General features: G+C 35.7%; 1 protein-coding gene across 1 annotated transcript in view; it reads left to right on the top strand.

The window, feature by feature from the left end:
• LOC126980992 (disintegrin and metalloproteinase domain-containing protein 11-like) overlaps positions 1 to 25,494 on the top strand; it is a 274,102-nt gene extending 248,608 nt beyond the window's left edge. The window contains exons 24-25 of the mRNA XM_050831531.1: positions 7,613 to 7,825; positions 18,351 to 25,494. Of these exons, the coding sequence (XP_050687488.1) occupies positions 7,613 to 7,825; positions 18,351 to 18,615 (478 nt within the window). The 3' untranslated portion in view covers positions 18,616 to 25,494. The remainder of the gene's footprint in view (positions 1 to 7,612; positions 7,826 to 18,350) is intronic.
• Positions 25,495 to 26,941: the final 1,447 nt, after the last annotated feature.

Raw genomic sequence — 26,941 nt, 5'->3', positions numbered from 1 at the left:
CCAGGAGTGTAGTGCTTCCTGGATGTCACAAATAGGTAAATCCACAAACACAGACACTCATACATTCAATTTTGAAGTATGAATATACATATCTATAGCCTGAATATACATATCTATAGCCAGCCCTTACCAACTTTGATATGTTTTGAGATATCAAAGAAAAGTCAATCACATGAGTGTCTGCCTCTCGTATGCATTTGACTGTGATAGGAAGAATGCAGAAATATGAGTACTTGCATACTGCATATAATTACTGTATTTATATAAACAATTTGCTAATTATAAACTATTTATGATAATATAATTGTGCACCATTGCTAACACCTAATTTATAAGATGCCTGGCATCAAGAACTGTTTTGATTATGAAACTAGATTAAAGTTCTGAAACTGGTCACAGAATTTTAGGAAATATAATAATTATCTTCCTTTATTTTTTTCATAATTTTGTTCCTGCATAGTACCCTGTAGTGCTGCTTGGCAATGTTCAACTTTTCCTAGCGATGACAAAAATATCCACAGATATCTACGGAATCCCCACAGAAGGCAAGAATAGGAGGTTAAGGTACAGCAGAAAAATGGGAGAGCTAGAGACCGTTAATTTCTCTGTGCGGTGAGTGTTGATTTTGCCACTTAATATATTCTTATATATAGATATTTAATAATTATGGCTTTCAGCATTGAAATCAGCAATTTTATAGCATAAATAAAGGCTAAATTTCAGAACAAATAATCAGCAACTAAACACAAGTAGAATGAAAGAGATTTGCAAGACAGAGTGAATGACAGAATGGAGTGAATCAAGGTTAGTACCCTCAAATAAGCCTGAGAACAATTGTTTGCCTCGGACCTTGGTTGACCGTGAGACATCTTTCAGCATAACTGACAAAAAATAAACCTGTAGCAGCAGTGAGAAAAGAGTGCCTAGTGCAGTGGCTCATATCATTCACATATCATTGATACAATTGATTCCCTTGCATTCCACATGACCACCATACATATATTTCTTCATACCTGAGCACTCCAGACCCTGATGAACACCTTCAAGGTGTGGATCAAGACTTTTTGTGGGAAAGTTCAAATATTACATACATTGTGTAAACATAATTTTCTTCACATATACTAAATCTTTTATAAATAGGTTCATTTTATTACTATGAATTCACATACCAAGTCTACATGTCATGAAATCCTACACATGTAAGTGCAAAGTACAAATAATGTCCTTGGTATTTAAAAACTATTCTCATGAAGGAAAAAAAATCTATTGTGTTGTAACAATGACATTATTGTTCATTATACACCCATTTGCACCGGCTCCTTGTGTTGCAAAATCCAGAATGTAGCTTTATCTAATTTGCCTATGTTCAGTTTTGTGTGGGTCTGATAGGGGAAATCTTTAGGGTTTCACAACTTTTTTTCTCCATTATTATTCATAATGAGGAAATTTAAAAAAGATAATAATAAAGCTGGAGAGTGTAGGTGAGGAGCAGGCTTTGGAACAGCAAAAGAGAATGACACTGTGCTTTTACAGGTTACTAAGTCAGAGAAAAAGAGATGGAGAAGGCATTTTAGGCAGCTAATCACTGAAGGATATGGACAGAAAGCAATTTTGACAGTTGGAATCAAAGCATTATTGAAGATATATAAGTTGACTGCAAAACAGAGAGGAAGGTGAGGAGGGCAATAAACAGAGTGAGAATGGGCCCAACCCTAGATCATTGCAGAAATGATGAAGTATGGGGATGAAATAGTAGAGTGAACACTTTTGATGTGGAAACTTACCTTGAAAATGAATGGTGCTAGAGGACTGAAGGAAGGCTATAGTTGTCTCTGAATAGAAAGGGAAGGGGAGGAAGGTTGAAGGCAGAATAACACTGGATAAAGTCCATTTGAGTGTGCCAAGGAAAGTCTTATGTAAAAGTTGTAACAAGAGGGTGGTTGGAGTGATAGAGTGAATGATAGGCAAAGAAAAATGTAGGTAAATAAGAGGTAGCAGGAGTGCATACACTAGAAGGAGTAAAGACAAGGGAGGGAGACCACCATATAGATGAAATAATAGGAATAAGAAGGCTTGATATACGGGATGTTGAGAGAATGGGGAATATGGTTACCCTCTTAGGCAGTTACCAGAGGGAGCAGGGAGCAGAGTAATAGACACAAATGATTCCGTTTAGTTTCGATACTAATCTTATAGTTCTCATTTTGCTCACTGTCTTCATCCGAGCAACTATTTACAAAAACGTCACTGTCCAGCCTTTGCTGTGTAATCAGCAACCATCTTATAATGGATTTGGGCTGTAAATTAAGCTGATCATTAGAACTTCATTTTATAACCATTATAATTGATTTATATTATTTAACTTGTATTATTTAGTCACTCATTTATTTTCCAATCAAACACAAGACAGTTTAATCTAGCATTGATTTCTTTTACATTTTCCTGAGTATATTTACTTATACTGAGTCAGTGGTTAATGGTTTAAAAAGAAGAAAACAAAATATACATTGAAGTACAAATGAACATAAACTGGATCCTGTGCTTCTTTTTATAAGATAGGAGAATAGTGTTATAACTTCAGAGAGCAAATCTTGTTTTTAGTCAGCTAGGCTTTTTTCCTTTTATATCCTCCTAGTAGTTTCTGATTTTCTCGACCACTTTTGAGTTTAGCAAACATCATATGGATAGAATTCAGTGGTTCCCTAACTTTTTCTGGTCATTACCCACTTTTCATACATGATCTTTGTCCATGTAACCCCCCCCCAACCACAACCTGTGACTACAGTGACTGTCTACAGTCTTACACTCATTAGGTCCATATGAAAACCACTCTTGCAAATCCTGTGGCCCCCTTCATTCTGCTATATGGTCCCAGTTTGGGAACTACCAGGCTAGAAAATTGTTGAGTTCCATGACATTACACTATTACTACACTACATCATCTGCTCATTATTTTTGCATCATCAGCATACAGACTAGTGCTTGTGTGTGTGTGTGTGTGTGTGTGTGTGTGTGTGTGTGTGCATGCGTGCATGTGTGAGTTCATACACATATGGGCGTGTGTGTGTGTATTTACCTTGTGATATGAAGGAAGTGAGCTACTCATAGGGTAGTACCATCTTCAAGTTTCAGTTTATCAAGTTTAGTTTCGAATTCATTATTATTTTGGGCTTGAACTATCTTCTTTTGGAGGTCATTTCAGATGTCAGTGCATCTATGGGGAAAACTATGTTTCTGGATTTTCATTATTCACCTTAAATTCCTCAGTTCCTTTCTGTGATCTCTTTTATTTCTGGTGCCGTATATAAACAGGTCACCTTTGTCGATCCTTTTAATTTCCTTCATTACCCTTTACACTGCTATTAGGTCTCATCTTTTCTCTCCTCCAACTACAAAAATTTTACAATGTCTCCTTGCATCCTTATACAATCCTCTTTCTCCTCCACTCTTCTCATCACTTTTACATCACCAGTAAACAAACAAGTGCAGCTACTTACCTTTTCCATCAAGTCATTTGTGCAAAGTCAAAAACACTACTGAGGTCAACAGATCCCTGAAGCACTCCACCTGTTACTCTAGTCCACCCTGACATATTGCCATCATTTTTACAAATGGCGAATGTCTCTCATTTTTCACAAACTGACGAATCAGATATTTGTCCATTTGTGAAAACAACGGTGCAAAATAATATTTGACTATAACAAATGCCTGCAACAAGAAAAGTGTCATGACTTGAAATATCTGATCTAGTTAAAGACTTGCATGTCACTAATGTCCAGATTGCATCATCTCAGTATCTACCAAATTTGCATATCCGCCGGTTTGTAAAAACATGGACGATATGATCCCTTATTACCGTCACAATCTCTATCCCTCAAAGTGTTGTTTATCCTTTATTCCTTTCAGTCCTCTTAAATTCCATAAAAGATGCCTGTGTGGAACTTTATCGGAGGCTTTCTTCAGATCCAGACACTCAAAGGCAGCTCAACCTTCTCTCGTAATGTCAATTTCTTTTTTATGAAAGCTCAGTAAGCTTGTGACACACGATCCTATTCCCCTTAAGCCAAACAAATAATCTGTAAAGACATTAAACTCTTCCAAATATATCATCCATTGATTTTTAATTATATGTACAGACTCCAGCCGGTAACTTTAAATGGTTCTTCATTCCCTCTGACTCTTAAGTACTTAACACAGCCTGTAATACTTATTCATCGTTAAATTGGTCGGTTGACTGTCCTTAGCTTCTGGATGTCTTGTCTCTTCCTTCCTCTAGTCCACTAATTGATAGACAATATCCTATCATAGTAATTTTCAGTAACTTTTGTACAGTCTTCATTTTCTTCCTTTTAGTACAACTTTTTCTATTCCTTATTAGTAGCTTCTGCAGAACCTCCAATATTTGGTCTAATATTTTGCCTTTTTATTTCTTCGTGTTATTAAATATGATACTGCATTTCCTGAATATTTTTTCCATAAATCTTTTCTCCTCCGTCCTTCTCACTACATTTTATCCTCTCAGTCAGAATGTTCTCCAGTCAATTATCCAAATACATTATGCCACTTATGCCATTATGTACTTCACTTACATTATACTGAACTTTGTCTTCCTTAAAAGAATAACCACTCACAGTTTACATTATTCTATATTTTTTTCTCTCTCTCTTTTGGTGTTTAAGGGGACATGAAGCTCATCTTCACACACACATATATATATATATATATATATATATATATTTATATATATATATATATATATATATATATATATATATATATATATATATATATATATATATATATATATATATATATATATATATATATATATATATATATATATATATATATATATATATATATATATATATATATATATATATATATATATATATATATATATATATATATATATATATATATATATTTTCATGTTTGATATTCTAAATAGCTTGTTGCTGCTGTATCTAATGTGTACTTTTTTTCTCACATTTTATTTAAAGGCTAATTATTATTCCTTTCTTCATACAGACCTTTCTTGACCATACGCTCATTATTCTTCACCTGAAATCTCACCTCTATCACCTCTTTCCCAAACTCAATGTTTTTGGTCCTTACCTCTCTAGCTAGGGCCCAAACCTTTGCCAGTTTCTGGGTGACTTTTCAATCATATTCTCTACACCAGTGAGTCCCACCACAGGAGAATCCCTCAAAATCCTTTTCTGAATATTTTCATAAACTGCCTCTCCCATCTTTAGCCATGCTGTCTGCTACAGAGTTTAGTCCACCACCTATTTAGTTGTACTCCTTGACCAGTTATTTATGTATACCCTCTTTCATTAATTTATGACAGAACCCCACTCATTCCTTCACCTCCTTGTATCATAAGTAAGTCAAACTCCACCTTACCAACAGTTTAGAAAAAATCTATGATTGCCATCATTGCTGCACACATGGTGTGTGTGTGTGTGTGTGTGTGTGTGTGTGTGTGTGTAGACAGTTTTGTGTCTGTGCAGAGAGAAACATGGTCTAAGTTGGATACTCTAATGTTCACTATCCAAAAGAGTTCTTGTAACAAGTTGTTGCCATAACCTTTTTATTAGCAATTTCATTCCTTCACATTTCAAAAGTAAGTATTCTGTATAGTACTTTCAGATCAGATTAAATACTTAATCAAAAGGCTGCTTTACTCTTTGGGCCTACAGTGTTAATATTATGGGGAGGTGTAATGAACACTGTGTATATTTGATTTTGTAATATATATATATATATATATATATATATATATATATATATATATATATATATATATATATATATATATATATATATATATATATATATATATATATATAAGGAAAAAATAAAGTTGGGGCATTTACTATAGCTGCACATGGCCTCTGTGCTCATCTCCATCATTAGGCCTTGAAGCTGTGGTGGTTAGGAAACCCATCTCCCCAGGATACAGGGCCAGTGTGGCATCCAGGTTACCACAGCTGGTTGACTATCCCAGGCTTTCCCAGGTGCCATTTCTAGAGCAGCCCAGGAGGGAGGATGAACAGCTGGGTGAACTGTGCACCGACCACTAGCCTGGGATTCGAACCCGGGCCCAAAGATTCATAGCTGGGCATGCTAACCACCAATATATATATATATATATATATATATATATATATATATATATATATATATATATATATATATATATATATATATATATATATATATATATATATATATATATATATATATATATATATATATATATATATATATATATATATATATATATTCATACATATTACAATATTTTTCCATTCAACCAATAAAGGAATAGGGAATAAGAGTGTCATAGCCATGCTATCATTTTTTTTTCTGAACAGTGCAGTATGTTATGACCTCAAGCATCTAGCATTCACTTATTATCAAGCAATATAAATATATATTTCCTATACATATGTTTAATTCCATGAAGTGTAGCATGTATTGCCATATCAAGCTAATATGTTATTGAAGTGTTCTGGGAGATAGAAGAATTAGATGATATCTGTCCACGACATCAACATTTGGTAATTGGCGGCTCATATGTAACATGATTTGTAATTTCATTTGAGGAAAACTGTGTAACTGAAGCATTTCTGGATGATTTTGATGGAAATATGAAAGTATTGATTGTAACTGCATTGTAATGCTACTGGGCATAACTACATGTCTGCCACAGACATCTGAAAAGTGGGTTTACGGATAGATTGATTTTTTTTTGTCAAGTACAATTTTTAATCACTTATGTGAACTACATAAACCTCAAATAGGCAGTACATATGAGAGCAATCCACAAGCCAGGAACTCTGGAGGAATAAGAAAACTAAATATTGATTTTATTTGTTTCGTGCTTGTAGAGTAATCTGCTAATTATGAAACCCCATTTACCAGAACTCCAATTAATATCCTGCCTCAGTTTATAGAATATGTAAAACACCTGAGACGATTTACAAACTATCAAGTCACATATCTGACAATGTTTTGATATATGTTTAGCATTTATAAGCAAGTTTTTCCATTCTTCAAAATTGCATTCAGTCCCTACATACTATGTATTTCAATACAGTATGTAGATTTTCTTTTACTCATCTTAAATGGAGTTTCAAGCTTTAGCCTGAAGCCAATACTGTAATGTGAGCATACATCACAGAAAGGTCAGTAATGATACCTTTCCCTGAATTCTCTGTGCTTCTTTGCATATGTATGTATTTAACTTGCTTGGAAATGCATGATATTGCTACCAGTTGACGTATTTTGTTATCTAGTTGTTTGTTAATGTGTAATTACTGAATATGTTTCAGATCACATCCTTGATTGATGGAAATATAGTTGTTACTAGTATGTGTGTGTGTATGTGTGTGTGTGTGTGTGTGTGTGTGTTTTGGTGAATAATTTTAAGAATTTCATAGTTATCTCAGAATGAATCAAAAACACCATAAATGTGTATCAAACAAAGCTATATATAATTTTTCTTCCAAAATCAAAACAATTTTAGTGTGTAATAGGATATTCTGACTGTAGAAATTTTGTTAATGCCATTATAAATCTAATTCCTCCCTTGTCATTGCAGAGGTAGAGCAGACAATGGCGGGATGGGTTTCGTATATGGTCGCTACAGACAACCTCCGAGCAGTGGGAGTGGGACAGGGTCTGCCAGTGGGCGTGGTTCCGATAGATTAGGAAGTGGTGGGCATGAGTTCTCAGATGGAGCAGACAGTCATGCCTTCACTGAGGAAGATGACCTGGAAAGGCCAGATGCTGGGGAGACAGCAGATTCAGAGAGGTGAGTGTTCCTGTCGAGCATGTGCAGTTGTATATAGTATTGCAAAAGAAATGAAAAGATGAGAAATATTAGTAAGTGCAGAAATATCACTTCAATATGTGAGTCAGTATAATGCTTATGCTCAAGTCATCTTACACAAAAATTTGCACCAATCAGTCATAAAAATTTTACAGTATATATACAGCTGCGCGGAGTAATTAATTTACCAGGATATTACGTAATCTTCCATGCAGTCATTTCCATCATGTTCAGGTACACAGTGATTAGAGTATCAGTTTAAAATTAAGAGCTTTCATAACACGTGTTACTTCAGGTAAATATCTAGTTTGCATTGAGTTGTATTATGTACTGTTATTGAAACTAACTTAAAAATGTTATACAATATTGAAGTTCCATAGATGCCATTTCTTTGTTATGGAATTCTCAGTATTTTGAATAGTCTCATTGTGCCTTCCGCTGTAGTGCCAGGGGTCTATATAAATCCCTCTATGTTAAGTTAAGGACGGAATTTACACTGATCCCTGGCACTACACCACAACATTCTGTTGACCCACAAAGTGATTACATACATTCTGGCCAAAGATTATACAGTCCCATTCATATTTTGAGAAACACGAAGGTTCTAATGGTTCCTCCGTCCCAGGCTGTATACATGGATGATAAGGTTTCAGGAGGTTGTGCTGTTGAATAAGTATGTATTTGTACATAGAATCTCATGACATTTACAAAAGAGCAGAATTCTCATGTCCTGTTGACATTCTCAGGTGAGGCATTAGTGTATGCTTCTATGTATAACCCTATTTATTTTATATGCCATTTTCCTATGAGGCTATCTTAATGTTAGCCAATACATCATTGTCATCATCTTTGTTCCACCAACATCACCCCCCACCCCCACACACACACACACACACACACGCACACACACACACACACACACACGCACACACACGCACACACACACACATACACACACACATTACACACACATTACAAAAAGGGTTCCAGAACTGGAGGGACTGACATATGAAGAGAGACTAAAGGAAATGGACTTGCCAACACTAGAACAAAGAAGAGAAAGAGGAGACCTAATACAAATATATAGGCTATTGAGTATAATGGAAGAAGTAGATAACGAGAAATTGCTACTAAGAGAGGAACCTTCCAGCAGGAATACTTGAGGACATAGTAAAAAGTTGAGGAAGGGAAGATGCTCAAGAGACATAAAGAAATATAGCTTCCCACAAAGAAATATAAAGGTTTGGAACAGATTAAGTGAAGAAATAGTATCGGCGAAGAGTGTGCAAAGTTTCAAGGAAAAGTTGGATAATTATAGATACGGAGACGGGACCACACGAGCGTAAGCCCAGGCCCTGTAAAATTACAACTAGCTAAATACACACACCACCACCACCACCATTCTTACTTCCCACACAGAGGGCATGGGGACATTCACTAGAAATAAACTTTGGGACAAGAATACTTATAAACAGAAGAGGAAAGTTTACCCAGTGAAATTGGCAACATAAACATTCAAACACCCAACTAGTGTTGCTAAATGGAATTACTAGAGTTGTACTAGAACTATATTTGCATCATAGTGGATTATAATCCATTATATATATGGATTTTACTGGATACTATTTAACTGGATGGAAAAGGACCTAAGAAGTCCAGGAAACTATTTGAGTTTATGTAATTTTTCAAACAGTTACCTTTCTGTTTGAAAATAAAAAAACAAGATGTAGATTGCAAAATTAATGAAAGCAATTAACAAAAAGCAAATACTTTTTTTTTTTTTTTCATGAAAAAACTTAAAATGTGATGAAAAAGTAACTGAATAATGTGAACGGCAGTGCCACAAATAAATACCGGGTGACAATAATTGCATCAAAGTTCAGCAAAAGTTAGAGGCAGTTCATGGCCACCCACGTGCAGCTTCAGACTACAGACTGTAGTGAGCATATTACATACCAGTAGAGATGTCAAAGTGAAATAGAGTTGGACAAAATATGATTTTCAACATGGTTTAGTGTGTACAGAGAGGCATCGTGATACCAAGAGTGATATGAAATGAAAAAGAAATCGAAAAAATCTTATGGGTTATTTCAGTCTTTTAGATTTTTTTGTTATTATTCTTATTCTTATTATATAGCCGCGACCCCATTGCCCACTACCTGCATGGTGCAAGCAGTTTTGTTTACAAAGATGTGGAGGCAGAAGAATGGGCATGAACATGTGGTCTTCACTTTTCTTCCTTCTTCAGAGGTCACACCTAAAGTCTCAGATTCATGCCAGTCTAGGGTTCAGCATCTAAGCAGGCATATGTGTGGCTGCATGAATAGCTTTGTGGAGGGCAAAGTAATGGCATGATAGTTCTGTGTAGCTTTCATCTAGTTTTAAATTATAAAAGTAGAGCTAATGCCTGTTGAGTATGGATTTACTTAGTTGTAGTATATATAATTTTAATAATGCAGATGTCTTATCTCCATTTTTGCATTTAAATATGTAGAGGTAAATTTTGGGGCATATGCTAAGCTGCACATGGCCTCAATCCTCACCTCTGTCTCATTGGTCCTTGAGCCTTTGGTGGGACACAGGACAAGTGTGGTTTACTAGTTTACCTTCCTCAGGTGTCTCCTGGTACGTACCTATTTATCGACCAGTCCGAGAGGGAGGATGAACAGTTGGTAGGTCTGAGCCCCACCTGCCCAGGCTGGGATTGAACCAGGGCCCACAGATTCGTAGTTAGGCATGCTAACCAGTACGCCATACATGAATTACGAAGCTATAATATGAAAAACAAATGCCATGCTGATATATTTCCTTCTGAGATCTCATTTTTGTGTCTCAGTCAGTCAAACTTAGCTTTAGATTCATTTAAGTTTTTGGACTGGATAATCTCTTCGTCCAAGTTATTCAAGAGATCATTACATCTATAAGGAACACACACTGTATTTCTTGGCATCTTTAAAGCATTCGATCTAGTTCAATTTGTTCCATTCCTCTTCCTCTTTTCTTTCTTTCTTCTTTCACAGTGAATACAAGACAGATATACAAACAACTATGTGTGTATTTACCTATTTGTGGTTTACAGGACCTGATCTAAGCTGGGATAGTCCTGTCTCCTTGTCTATATTTGCCCAACCTCTCCTTCATTTAATGGACACTCCCCGCCTCCACAATCTCCTTTAGACCATTCCACTCATCTGCACTTCTATATGGAAAACTGCTTCTTTTTCAATTCCTTTAACATTTCTTCCTAGAATTGAAAATTACTCATATTTGTTAGTGTACTTCCTTCGTAGTGTAGTGGTTAGCATGCCTAGTTTCAAATATGTGGGTCCAGGTTCAGTTCCAGTAAGGGTAGTCAGTGCCCAGCCTACCCAATTATTTATTTTTCCTTGTCTGGTTGGTTGATAAATGGGTGTCTGTGGAAACTTGGGGAAAGTAAAGTGTGGTAACCCAAATGTCGTATTTCCCTTGTGTCCTTTGGTAATGGGTTCTTACCCACCACAGGCTCAAAAAACAATGAGTAGATGAGCACCGAGGTCACTCAAAACTTAGCAAATGCCCCAACTTTTCCCATCTTATCAACAATGTTCCCTTATTTTTCATAAAGGTTATGCGCCTGACATCCTTCCTAATGTCCAAAACAATGAATACTCTTACTGCTTCTAAGCTTGTCCATTATCACTATTTTTTCTGTCAGTATCAATAATTTTCTGTTCCTCTTGGACACTTTGCAATCTTTTCTATTAATACTTATCTTTGATGTGGCCGACCTACGTGATGAGGACAATGAAATTAATTGCAGCCCTGACGACCATTCAGGTTGACACGTGGCTGAAGAGTGAGGCGGCTGCCTTGGCCTCGAGCAGACTATATTCATGTAGTTTCCTTGTTTGGCCTCCCGTAGTGTTTGTTTACACTGCTGCCATACATGTGGCAGGAATTTCAAGTTTATGTCTTTCATATAAGAATATTTAACATTTACATTTTTAATAGAATAACCCACAAATAAGTAAATCTGCAAATGAAAAACCATGAATAAAAAGGGAACACTGTATGTGTAATCTGTGCATCTCTCCAGTAATTTTGTGTATGTGGTTTTTCAGTGATAGGTTGTATTTTATTATTACTCAATTTTTTTCTTATCTCTGCCAATTTTCTTTTATTTTTCATTTTATATATCTATCTGGGTCTTTTTCTAATATCTTCTTAACCTTTAACATAACATACTTTGGGATGAATCTTCCTTTTCTAAATTTGGTACCTTTCAACATATCATTAATATAAATTTCTTAAAGTGACAGGAGACACTGCTGACCCTTGAGCACTCCACTTGACACATGTTTCAATGTAAAAACTGTTTTTTTACAGCAGTTTTCATCTCTTCCCTCCAGATATTTTCTACCCAATTTGATACTGTCTTGCATTTCTCCAAATTTACTCAGTTTTCATAGTAGTCTTTTATGTAGCACATCGTTAAATGCTTTCTTTAGATCCAAGTATATACAGTCCACCCAATGTTGTTTTTCTTGAATAATGTTCACCACTCTGGTACAAAACTTTGTGAACTTGTAGCACACAAATATCCCTGCCTAAATCCAAATGATCTGCTCAATAGTAGTCATTCATCCCCAAATTGTACCCATCTTTTTCTAATGATTTTATCACATAGTTTACAAACTGCACTGGTTAGGGACACTGGTTTATAATCTGAAAGGTCTTTCTTATCACCACCCTTCTACATATAGGTCCCTCCTCTCTTATTTTTATGATTTGTTCAGCTCCCAGTTCAATAATGGCCTAATACTTTTACCCAGATTTCTGATAACTTGAATATCTTTGTGTTAAATTTTTGTTTTCACGCGTGGTTCCATTCGTGCATCGTCTCTAGATCTTTCTATTGCACTTTTCAGTTCTCTTCAGTCTCCTTGTGATCTGTTGTTATTACTAAAACAAATTTTTGAGAAATGCTGAAATGAGGCTTTTACCAACTTGTTCTGTCGCATCATGCTAATTTCAGACAGAGCCTCAGTTTCCTCTTGTACATAATCTGCTTTTGGAAAGTAAATGAAGGAAAATACATTACATTGTAAAAGTTTTGTGGACATAAACTGAAAAGAGCGAATATTCATGCCCAGCGTGCCAGGCAAAGAAAGAATGACTTACTTCAGTATGATATTACTGCCCAAGGAATTTAGTTTTTTTAAATGATACTGTGATAGACCCAACCATGTAACATAATCAAATATTTTTCCTACCTAGAAAGTATAGATTTTATTATGATGTAATACCAGTAATTTGATTTTTTAACCCTTAGACGGCGGTGGAACTATATATGGACGGCCCAAAATTCAGCCACTCAGAAATATAACACTTTCACATTGCGGTAGAATCTATATATAGACGATAGTTAAAACACCTCTTAGCGGCGTAACTATATTTATGTACGGGCCTAAGGTCGGCAGTCACTTTATATAGACGAATCATTTTGGGGGGAGCTACTCTTCAAATACTGCCGCCATTTAAGGGTTAATCAGTTTTCATGAAAAAAAATAGTATATGATACCTCACAGAGCCAATAAATGCTTGACTGAGAGGATGGGGCGAGCCAGTGGGAGTTTTTTTAGTGTTTCTAGACTGACTCCTCTAATAAACTCATACCCACAGGAACACAGGCTCAGCAAACATTCTTCACAGATTTTATTTGTCCTCAGAGGAGATGCCTGAAATAATTATGATGGATTTGCACTTGCCCATTAAGGCAGAGACTACTGAAGTGGTTAAGTTAAAATTTCTGTGGGCCATATCTGGTAGGAGGGCCAAATGGATCAAGGAAGTGGAGAATATTGGAGACAAAAAGTTTCTGGATCTATGAAAGGCTCTGGTTAACAGAAGGAGGATTGAGGTGGGGGCAGCAAGGTCTATCCATGAAGAAGTCTTGGTACTTACTGTGCTGTTTGAAAGCTAAATGGGACACTCATACCTGTTTGGAACAAGCAAAATATCAAAGACTAAAACAATGGGATTTAGCATCATCATGTAGTGGAACATCTGTGGAGTGTGTCAGGATAACAGAAAAAAATACTAAGTTTGGGAGAGGTGTGAAATATATATGGTGTGTAAAGACAAAAAGTACGTTGAGGTGGAATGGTCACATGAAAGAAGGGAGGCACAAACAGGGGTGAAAGTAAGATTAGATTCTTGCCGGTACTGTCTTCAAAAGCGTACCCCTGCGTATATCCCGGTACAGCGTATCCCTGTGCACGCAACACTGGCCGCCACTCACCTCGTCTAGAACCCTTGAGAAACTGAGAACGCGAGCCACTCAGGCAGTGCTGTCAACTCTGACGGACGAAAATTAGCGAGATTCGGTATCTAAATTTGCTAGAAATCCACCAAATATAATGAGCTACTTTGCAATATGAGCATTTCATGTTTACAAACAAATACAATCGCCTGGTAGGTAGCCAGCAGTGAAAGTTGTGTCTTCAAAAGCGTACCGCTGCGTACCGGCTGTAGACGACTGTATATCTCTTACTGGTATAGCATACCACTGCGTACCAGCTTACTTTCACCCCTGGGCACAAGAGTGGTGAAATAAATACATCATTGAAGCTGGTGTCAAATGTAAGCAGGATGACCAAGAAGAAAGCAGTTAGACATGATGAAAGGCTTTATGCAAAACTGGATTGGAGATGAAGGAGTCAAGAGAGCTGACAGCTGATAGACTGAGATAGAAGAGGTTTGTAAGGCAGAATGAATGGCAGGATGATTGAATCAGGGAAGTGCACCCTTAGCCTCAAACAACAACCCTTTCATCGTCCAGTGTCAATAGTGATGTGTACACACCCATTTGTTGGAGGGTTATACTGCACCAGGGTCCATTGCACTGGATGACATTTCTTTCTCCGTCAAAAGAGTTCTCCTTTTCTTCTCACTCTGATTTTATCTTGCTTTTAACTGAGGCCATTTTTGGCCTCTGTGTGTTTAGTAAAAGGCTTAAATGATGGTGACCAAGACAATAACATCAGTGACACTTTCTTCAATACCTTTATAGTGCCAAGTGACATCCAAATGCATAAGTTTATGGAGACATGATTAAATTTACCAGCAAAATATATATATATATATATATATATATATATATATATATATATATATATATATATATATATATATATATATATATATATATATATATATATATATATATATATATATATATATATATATATATATATATATATATATATATATATATATATATATATATATATATATATATATATATATATATATATATATATATATATATATATATATATATAATTAGTTGTTTCATGGTTTTTACAAAAAAAGTAAATAAGCATGGGCTTATTTGATTGAAATTATCTAATTTCAGTATTTCTTTTCATTGATTTCAAATTTTGATGGAGAAAATTCTTTATCTTGTAAATATTAAAAATATGGGAGTATGAGAAGTTGGATTTTACACCAGAATAAAACAGCTAGGGTTTGTTGAAAATGTTTTGGCTGGTGCTGTGGGCCTGTATGAGAAGCAGTGTCATGTGTGTGTTGTTCTTGTGCCTGCTGGCGTGTGTCAAACTTAAACAGAAATGGTGAAGTTTCCTGTTCCATATTGCATGTATCAGTGAAGTCAGTAGAAATCAAATTGTTACCTGCAGGGTCTGATGCCTTAACTCCATATTTTCTAATTCCATTAAAACAAACTTCTTTTCATGCCCTTTCCAACCTTATGACTGAGGAGAGGCCCTGTATGTGGATTCTTTCAAATTTTATTAATTTGCTTTTGTCTTGAAAAAAATATAGGGCCAATATGTGCAAATTTATAATAGATTTACAAAATAACAGGATTTTACTGTAAATCACGTAAAGGACAATATTCTTGTCCTGCATCTTTGCTAAGGCATTTTCAGACCTAGTTTCTGTAGTGTTCAATATCACTGCTATGATGAATGGCACTTCCTTGCACCTTGCATGATGGTTGAAATGTTTTCTTGGTAGAATGCATCATACCATTCTAATTCTACCACAGTATTTTATGGCCTTAAGCTTGATGTAAGTAATGAGATGCATCATAATATAACAAGTTATTGATAAGGCAAAAGTACTGACCCTCAAACCAATCAAGATGCATTGTGATTTTAAGGACATCTTTTTTCAAAAAATAATAACATCTTGCAGGCCATAGAATACAGTATACCCAGTAACATGTAAGTTTCATCTCCATTAAACATCCACATCATTATTTTCAAGAAAAGACCCACTCAACACCCAAGATGTTTGCTACAAAGTCAGGTTATTTCACACTTTAATTATAATAAGAAACATTGCATTATAAAATGCTATGTAGAAGAGTGAATGAGGATGGCAGAAACCTTGACATAGTGCTCAGAGATAAATCTCAGACAAAATAATGAAATTATTTTGTCAACTAGATATATTGGTGTGTTATTTCAAGAAGCAATGACAGTTTAATATGATTTGGAAGAGAGCAGAGCGAGGTAACTTAACTCAAGACTATGTATGAATGTCCATGAAGAAAATAAAAATGCAAAGCCAACCAAAGTAGAATACCAAAGTGCATGCACAAATTACATTTAAGGGAGAATTGTGACATGGCTTTAAATTACTTGCAGATACTGAGTTGACGAGTAGTGTGTGAAAACTGGTATAGAGCAAACACAGCCTTGAAAGTGCAACCTATCATGGCATGAGCCTGTGAAATTATATATCAATGATTATTTAATCCCTAAAATTGGTATCAAATTGTAATAAAATATACAGTTTGCAAGGTGTTAGTAGTGAAAAAGAAAAGATATATAGACTAGATAAGAGTTCCATAAATTAAAAAAATAACTTGCTTATGGAGGAACTTTAGTACTAAAATGCTATGAAATGAAAAGATATGCACTGCACTGCAGATGCATGTGTGTGTGTGTGTGTGTGTGTGTGTGTGTGTGTGTGCGCACTTGTATATGTGTGTGTTTCACTCAGAGTGGATCACGTTCTGGATTCGTGAATGCCAGTCAGTACACTAGCTCCTGGAGAGTGCTCTGCAGTTTGTTAGCTGATCCTTGGGCAAAGCTTGAACCTCACACACCACACATACCTGCAACATGTCTCCCTAGCTTAAGGGAGTACAGCAATTGCTCCTTGTCAGCAGTACAACTTTCAACATGGGCAAGTTGTGAACCTCAACTTGCCACGATGGCAAGCTGAGCACTTAACCACTCACCTGTGTAATTCACCCACAGCCTGATCATGAGCTGGACTTGTCATCACCAGCAAGTACCCTTCCGATTAAAACAAGGCTCATTTGTCGCTATCTGGGTACTGCTGGGACCTTCACACACCACACACCCCATCCCCCTTTCTCAAGGGTGGACACTATGTGTATCTGTGTGTGTGTGTGTGTGTATGTGTGTGTGTGTGTGTGTGTGTTGTTAAAAGGGCCCTGAATAAAAAACAACTTTCAAGCATCTCTCTCCCAGTCTAAATCACTTTACCATACTGTAAAGCTATCCACCCCCTCAACTTATAAAAGATCATTTTTTTCTCTCACCAGTATGTCTAACCTCCAAATACCATGAAACAAATAAACTGTAAAATTCACCACTCAGATATGCACATGCCACATTACTTGAGTCATTTGTGGTTCACTGCCAGCTATATAGTGAGTAGCATCTGAACCCTTCCAAAAACTTTCCTTCCGCTCATTACTTCCACAGAAGACACGCTCTTTAAAAATACTGATTTTCAAGTTAGTTAATTTTTATATGCTTTGTAGTATATAAAGTGACACATTTCATGTTTACAATAATTTTTTTTCTCATTCTCCTCACAAGTAGACTTGATTTTTTCTCATGTGCAGGCAATAAGAAAATGGGTTTAAAAGAGAGAGCCTGCCTCCTTACCTGTGTTTCTTAATGTGTACAGATTATATGAATGATATCATTGTTTTCACTTAATTTGTAGATTACATGCATATTAAATGTATAAGCTTGATTCACTGTAAATATGTGTTACCAGACTTGCTTCTACTTCTTTCTCTGACATGCACCACAAAGATGTAGGCTAACTTTGGTTCTCTGCTTGTCTTAACTGTTTTGTCCTTGTTTTGTTGTTTACAGTGATGAGTTTGTGGTCCTCCCCAAAGGCGTCCGCACGCATGCTGGGCAATACTTTTGGCCTATGAGCAAATGAACTATGGCAGGAGGGCAGCCAGTGTCAGTGGTAGTGTGGCTGTAAGCTGTCTTAAACTGCCAGTGAGCCTTTTATAAGGGCACCTCACTCTGTGTTGGACACACACATGACACCTGGGGCCGAACCCTATCCTATCTCCTGCTACTTCTACCACTACAACCACCACTACCATCACCACCACCACTACAACCACCACCATCCCCATCACTGCCGCCCATTTACATGGGCTTACCTGTGACTCTCCTACTGCCTGCGGCCTGAGGTGACGTGTGCGTGTCTCTTGCAGTGATGAGTACTCGGCGAGACCACCCAGTGCCCTCCTGCGCTCTGCAAGTGAAGAAGCACTGCCAGTCACACGCTACGAGGCTGCGAGGTTTGAGGCAGCTTCACCCAGGGAGCCACGCCTGTACTCACCACCCTCTGATGCTGCCTCGTATCATGAGGATCAAGACTTCCCCCCCCCAGAACAGCAAAATCAAGAACCTCAAGAAGCTGCAGACCCAAACCATCCCCTCTGCTCTCAGAGGAGGTATCCTGAGTACAAGCACTGACAATGGCCCTATTAGGATACTTTATAAAGGGTCATTCTTCAACTAATTCATTGTCACTAGAAAATAATGGAAACATTGTGGGTAGTTCATTCATATTCCATGAAATTCAATAAAACTATCCATGGTAAAGACTATTTTATGAGTAATATGGGGGTAAATGATAAGCAAAGACATTTCCAAGTAAAGGGAAGGTTACTTACATTTCCTGGTTGTGTAATAACTTACGTATTGCCAATACACAGTTATTAAAATGGACAAAACCTTTGTGGAAACATTTGCAACAAGTGGTTGCTCTGCATCAGTGAGGTAAGTACTGACATTTTAGTGAACTAAAAATGCAGTACTGAAGCAAGGCTCCCAAAAGTGTTGTGCCCCAAGTCAAGACTGCTCTAAACTCCGAAACGTGTTCATGAACTAGTTGCTATCAAGCCTCTCAGTGCCCTGACTCATGCCTCAATGGGACATATGCCACTGTCAACAATCATAATTTTACACTGTACAGAAATCATTTTTAGAATAAACGTCATCTGAGGAAAAGATTTAACAGGGCCATGGTCATGAATGTTGTAACTGTGTGTCTCAAAAGGGTTCTGGTGAGACTGAAAATAGGATTTTAGTTTGCTAGTGCAGACTTAGCCGTCCAGCGCACGAGTGATACTCAATTCCTTCACCATCAAGATGTCAGTTCCGTTGCTCAAACTGAGTGAAGAATGTCAGCTGTGTAATAACTTGAAATATCAGTTTGAACATGACCTATGCTTCTGTTAATAAGTGTACTATATATATACATGTAGTTGACAAGTGACACAAAAAAACTGTCAGTCTATTTTCATTTTCTTTATTTTCCACTCACTGTATCAAATTTTTGGCTAATGAATAGTTAAAGATTTACCAGTTCCTTGTCTGTCAGTATCTTGTCAACAAGCTCCCAGAATTATCATGGAAACAAAATGTTTTACATACAGTTGTGTATTTAAACACACTGCCCATTTAAATCTTTTTCACATAATAGGTGGCCATGACTGCTCACCCAGTACCTTGTAAATATTTTATAGACAGGGTGTTAATGTTTGCCTTTTGCTGCACTGCAAAAGTTCATGGCCAGCATTTAGGGTTTAGGCTGACCTGCCAGCTGTTATGAATAATATCAGCAGTTTGCTAATCAACCCCTCTACAGTAGGAGCCAGTTGGCTGTCATGGTTCTCCAGATCAGGATCCTACCCAAAAAGTCCTACAATATAATTATGAGAGTCCCATCCCCTTATACTCATAATGCAGACATATTTTCAAATTACCACTGCAATTTCCTTTCTTTTGAGAGACCAGGTGTTTTAACAGTATCATTAACCCATTGTAAGTACTGTAATTTGCATAAAACACAATAGGATGATTTTTTAACATTAGAAACTACTAGTGCTTAAAATTTCTTACTTAAATGATATGAGAATAATTAAAAATCTAATAAGCTGTCCCTATACTCTCAAAAAAATATTACTGAAAAATGTTTAGTAGAAGGTGAAAAGTGCAATGAGTGGATAGACAGGTTGTATACTGTAATAAGACTGTATCAATAGCTAGATATTCTGTTACTGTAGACGTTTAATAAGATCAGCCTTCTGCCCTGATTGTAATCAAAACAGACAGAGAACTTTTACAGATTTGTCTGTTATGTACAAGTCAGGAACAACTTTCCAGCAGCTGGTACTCCAAGTGATGCTCAAATATGTAACATACATTTGTTGCAAAATGGAAAGTCATTTAATCAGTCATTGCCTTCTGAGAAGGTAAAATGAAGGCTGAATTGAAAAATGTGTATGAGTTATCAACTTCCAAAAAGAAGTGCCTTCCAAGAAGGCAAAAACCAAAATGTTGCTGAAGAGCTTAAAGTCACCAACCATCAAGGCAAAGTGTTCCCCTGTTCATAGCCGTGAGCTGACCCAAACAAAACCTTTGTTTAGAGTTCAGTTGTGTAAAGATCTGTTGTCCTACTGCCAGTTTATCTTTAGTCATTAATGTCAAGTAAAATATTTTAAAAGGAAATACTGTAATATGTGTTTGAACCAAGGCAATGCTATGGAATTGTGTCTTGTATCAAAGTACTTTTATTGATGATGCTGAAATCAATAAAGTAAAAATAATGCATTATTATAAATGTAGATGTCAAAAGTTGCACAATTTAAAATTATTTCACACCCTTCTAAATACCTAACAGAGCTTTTCCAGAAAATTCATTACATGCTATGTCTCACTAATGATGTGACTGGGATAAGAACTGTATGCATTAATTTTCTATTAGCTGATCATAGCGTAATGACTTTAATGTTACCAGTTTATCAAAATAACTTTACATTCATCCATAACTCAGTTTAGAAGGCCAATACTGATCTTTATTCCAGTCAGAGTAATTAGTAAGGTATCAAAACAGTGCCAAGACCTCTTTTGCATGATTTTATGGAGTAAGCCTCAGTTAAAGCATATATATATATATATATATATATATATATATATATATATATATATATATATATATATATATATATATATATATATATTACAACTATTCAATAACAATGAAAATTGAAGTTCATAAACTAATTGTATTTTTTCTATAGGACAAAAGTATTATGGCCAAGGAGTGTGAAATTAAACATTAGTGTTTAAAATAACTTGTCAGGCTTCATGAAGGCTTTCAGACTTCATCAATAACATCCTATCATAATCATTATTATTGTTATTATTATTATTGTTATTATTATTATTATTATTATTATTATTATTATTATTATTATTATTATTATTATTATTATTATTATTATTATTATTATTATTATTATTATTATTATTTCAAGTAATGTCAGTGCATACATCATGGAAATATAAGACGATTGTCTCAGAGCTGGATAATGGCAAGAGTTGGCAAGCGTATGTAATGTCACCTTTCTTCAATTAATTAATGAAGTAAGGAAAGATAGCCAAAATTTTCACACATAGCGGAAGTACTAGCCTTTCCTTCCACTAATGTATCTGAAGCTTCTGTGGTATATAAACCTGGGAAATTTTGAGCAACACCAGTGCCATACTGACTGTGCTGGGAAACATTTGCAGGAATCAAAAATATGCTGAATGGGAAATAGAGGATGTCCAAAGTTGAAAGTTGTGACAGGAGAATACAGGATTGGGTGTTAAAGTGTGAGAATCTTAAAAGGATAAGAAAAAGAAGAGAAAGGAAAAGAAAACTTGCTTAGCATGTTTGAGATGGAAAGCTGATATAAAAAGCCTGAAAAAAAGTATGATAATCATATTAGGAGCGTAAGCTAGCGTGTTTGGTGGGAAGTCACTAGCAGTAGTGATGTATGCCAATTTGAAATACAGTAAACGTCCATTAATAGATACAGCAGCAGACCCATGTCTGTTCAGATTGGCAATTTTCAGGCAACCCTGAGTCATTGTAACATGCACACACATTCTGAGTACTGATTTGACTGGAATGCAAACTTTTAAAATCATTCTGTCTTAAAAAATTATGATTTGGACCAGTGGAATCTGAATGAATGGACTTTTATTAAATGTACTGACAAGCTATGAATTGAAGGCACAACATTGCCATGCATTGCAACTAATTATATGCCCTTTATATCTTACATATTTTTATTAAGTGCGAAAATGAGTATTTACTCCATCTCTTGAGAGCAACATTACTCCTTAAACTGATTTTTTTTCCTCCTTACTGGCCAGTTACCATATTTGCCAAAAATAGTTATGATGATGTTTTTCACTCCCATGCAGTATCATCTTATGTAGTGTACTGTTTTATATAAATGTCATTCTTAGTAATACAAAAGGGTTGGTTCTTATTGTTTATCATACACAAGAGGTCTTGACAGGTTTTCTGTTTGCAACCAATGTGTACAGAAAGGTTATATCCAGTCTATGACAATTAACAGCATAATGAACCGAAAACATATTCCATACTTTTTAAGTAGTTTATCATTGCCATAAGAAATGAACAAATGTAAAGTATAAAAAGAAAAGCCTATCATATTTATACATTTCAGAAGCCAAAAGCTTTGTATCTTCTTAGGTTCTGTATTCAGCATAGTGTGGGCTACATCATTAAACATTTGGAAACTTTTTGATATGTGAATACACATCTGAAAGAATCACTAACTCTCAGATATATTATGTAATATTGTTCAAGAAACTAAGTTCAGAAAAGTTAAGACATATATGCATACTTGCACAGTTTCAGCTCATGATTAGTTCAAGACTTCAGCTCACACATTTTCTAGGAATGTAAACTTTCCCATTATTCTCAGATATTTAATTTTGTAGTTCTTACTGTCACAGCTCAAGCTGTATAAGACTGTAAATTATTAGTAATACCCAATTGGTTTTATGTGTGCTTTTTGTATAATGTGTTTTGTGCCACTTTACATACTCATATAACAATCATTTACTCATGTTAAATCTAATGTCTTTCATGTTTTGTAATAAAAGTAATGCTTGATGTGCTATTTGTTCTTGTATCCAATGATGTAAATTAGGACTTACCTTAAATACTAATTTATTGAATATACTAAATTGATGTCAAGAAACAACTGAAGCATTACTGTTAAAAAAATCTTCATAATTCCAACAAAGACTGTCAGCAATTTATACAGATGAAGAGAAAGCTCAAAAATGTAGTTATGTTAAGGAATATTTCACAGAAGTAGGAAGTATTTACATAGTGGTAATACTGTTGTTTTATACTCTAAGCCCTAGAGTGAGGGTGTTAGTGTGTGTTGGAAATGTAGATTCTGAGGTTGGTATAACGATTGTTCCAGTATTAGGTTTACACTTTTGTTACTTATTGTATCTCACTTACATACTTCATTCCAGTCACTCTAAGGATGTGTTTCATTTGTGTGTTCTAAGTGCATGTGTATCATAGATAAATTATTTATCAAATATAGATTATTTCTATGGGTGCAAATTCATGAATATTTTGTCAGCAAATCAAACAAAATACACACAAAAAAACTACAGTAATGCTGACTTCCATAAGTATTATGTTTGAAAAACTAATTGTTAAAAAAGCCACAAAAGTTTATTCATTAATGATAAGTGTAACTACACTCAGACATGTCAAATCTTCTTGAGTAGTGATCATCTTTTGTACTAAAAGTAATGCATTGAGTGTTTCAGACACAAGCTCTGAAGTAAATATTCTGATGAAGTATCTGTGTATCTGTGTGAACTGACTTTTTTCTTGATAATTACTTAGAAAAGTCTATAAATTTTGTGTTATGTAAAAAATGAGATAAATAATAAAATAGAGAAAATTATCTTGCAAAACTTGTCTGCTACAATATACATGAAAAGAGAATTGCAAGGAAAACACATGACCTCTTTGAAAAAAAGAACAAGATTACTTGTCATGCAATTCTTGTAGATTACAACAAAAAATGTGTGGCTGCTGCATTTTATGTAAATGTTTCACAATTATGGTTGAGATTTGAGCTTTTTTTCTATATAGCAGTGCAATCCTTAGCTCATTTCAAAAGGACTTTGTAGGATATGCTTGATTTATAGTTTTTATTTTGCAATCAGAGCATATGGACTCCCCCTGCCCTGTGTACATGTCCATTTATATCAAGAAGTAGCACTTGACCTCAAGTGGGGTGCCGGCCCGGGGCATACCATATGAGTTCAAATCTTCCTCTTCTGTGGTTGGACTGTGTGACTGTGAACTTGAGCATAATTCTGTATGTAGAAGCATTGTGCCCTGTAGCACTAAAAGTGGGAGTTGGGCTTGGCCTTGTAACGAAGATACATTTCACAGTTGTTATTTAGCATAGGCAGTAATCACTACCAAGAGTAATTAGTTCATATATGGAGTTTTTGCCACATAGGCATTATGTATCATGCAAGACCTTTCATTTGAGATTGTTTCCATTATATTCTGAGGCAGACAAATATCAGTCTAGGAATTTGGGTAAGGTAAATTATATACTTATTAAATATATAAAATCTATATTCACATCAAAATGAAATACAAAATAAAACTTATAAAGTAAATACAAAGTAGTAAGTTAATGGAATTTTCGTTTGACATTATTAGACATGATATGCATTCAACTTTCTTAGTTTTTTTAATTATGCATAATATTAACCAATGAGCATATAATCATTGTCATAAATACTTACTTGTTTTAATTAACCAATTTCTTATTTGAATAAACTCAAAGAAAACTCAGGTAAATATGTTTCTTGCTTTGTGTTGATCAACTTGGAGCCCCAGCAGGCCTGTCCCTCCACCTTCCCCAGCTGTAACTATTGTCTCTGTTACCCTTCAGTAGATTTTCTTAGCATAGCACTTAGTCACAGATTCAAATAAAAATCATGAATTTTAATTCTTAACATTACTATTAACCCAGGTCAACCACAATTTTCTTGACAGCATAACAACTCCTTGGTCATTTGAGGACATCCTGTATTATGAAAACATCAGACAATCAAAATATTTGTTACCCACGAGTCTCGCTAAAACTTCCTAGATATGATCTGTAAGCATTTTGTTATCAATGTGGCAGTCCTTGTTTCCACGGAAATTAGTATGTATGCAGGTATTTAGAGTTAGGTCCAAGCATTCTTAAACCAAAGTCATATTCATATTGAATGCACACTTTATTTTGTCTACACAGAAGTTCATTCAAAGTTTTCTTTGTGATACATCTCATTTTTCCTACTTTTTAATTTTCATAAATTTATGATTTCCTTTGTCATCCACAGTGTATCTGTCTGTTGAGAGTTGATGAGAATGTGGATCATCACAAATTTGAATTTGTTTACTGAAACCTGTTTGTACAGAAGTTATAATAAATAATTGTACATAAATGCTTGTATTTTATTCTCTCTCTCTCTCTCTCTCTCTCTCTCTCTCTCTCTCTCTCTCTCTGGTTGAACTATCAGGCTGAAATCACCATTCCATCAGTGTCCTACTTCATTACATCATCTCATTACAATAAGTGACAACCATAATCAATGACTTTAGCATCTTCCTAATTCAGCTGACCCTTATAGGCTACGTGAAATGGTAAAGTTGGGGCCATACAGTATAACGCAGCGCTCATTTCTGACTGGTCAGGCCAGGATTCGAACCTGGGCCTGCAGATGTGAAGCTTGTCACGCTAAGCCCTGAACCACAAAGGCACTTGTACTTAAGCATGACATGTTTCTAACCCTCCATGATCCATTTTTGTTAGTGCTTGTGCCATCAGCAACTATGCAAAGATGACAGTGAAGTTAAGCTACTGAAGGATGAATTTTGGTGGATCAAACTTCTATAATGTATTACGTAGACTTCAGACTTGGGGAGTAGGCTACTTCCTTAACTACACTGTCATGATTGTGCATATATGGTGACAACTAGAGGTGGATAACAATTAACCAGTCTGCTACGATTGGCACGAATTTGGCTTTTACTGGTAGCCTGGTAACATATACTCCCAGTGAAATGCCAGAATTTTCTCTTTTCTACACTTCCACACGTCGTGTGGACACGACCACAGCGTGTAACGAAACACATGAGAATTTTGCTGGCGCCGGGGATCGAACCCGCGACCAGCGAGACAAGAGAGCCACTCCTTCCAGTCAGCCAAAGAGTTAACCCCCTCGCAGTGTGAGTTATGGGAGACTCGCCCATCAGACAAGTCGCTGCACTACACCAGGTCTTTCTCTGCCTCTGTGGTGGATAGTGGAGTGTTTCCCACGTGGTATTGGTATGCTGGATATCCCCTCCCAAGGTGCATGACTACATTTTTCTTCATTGAATTGTAGCAGCCACTTTTTGTTCCATTCCTGTAGCTTAATGGGTGATGTCTTCTTGCAGGATATCTGCAGTCAAGGGGTTAAGAATAAACTTTTCAGTGTCAATCTGGTGATGGTGCAGATGGTGGTGTTATATACTTTTTCTAAGGCTATTATATTATGTTGTAGAGGCAATTAAGAGACTTTCGTGAATTTACATAAAAGCATAAGTCCTCCCTCCTATATAGGCTAACCAAAACATTAATTCAGATGGCTGCCATATAATACTAGCTTTTAATTAGAAGGTAAATTTATTTCCCCTCTGATTCTGGTATAACCTCAGAGCCCTACAGAACAATGGGACACCTTCAAGCATAAGCCCAAAAGGTACCACGAGGGAAACAATTAATATGCATTTTTTAGCAGAAGGAAAGAGTCAGAAAAATGTCTGAATATATGAGTGCTTAGGTATATGCTACTGTTTATTCTAATGAGGAAAAGACAAGGGAAGTGGAGCATGATAACTTTTTAAGGA

The sequence above is a fragment of the Eriocheir sinensis genome, chromosome 46, assembly GCF_024679095.1.
Source record: "Eriocheir sinensis breed Jianghai 21 chromosome 46, ASM2467909v1, whole genome shotgun sequence".
NCBI classification, from domain to species: Eukaryota; Metazoa; Arthropoda; class Malacostraca; order Decapoda; family Varunidae; genus Eriocheir; species Eriocheir sinensis.
This window is presented reverse-complemented; position numbering and strand designations above follow the sequence as displayed.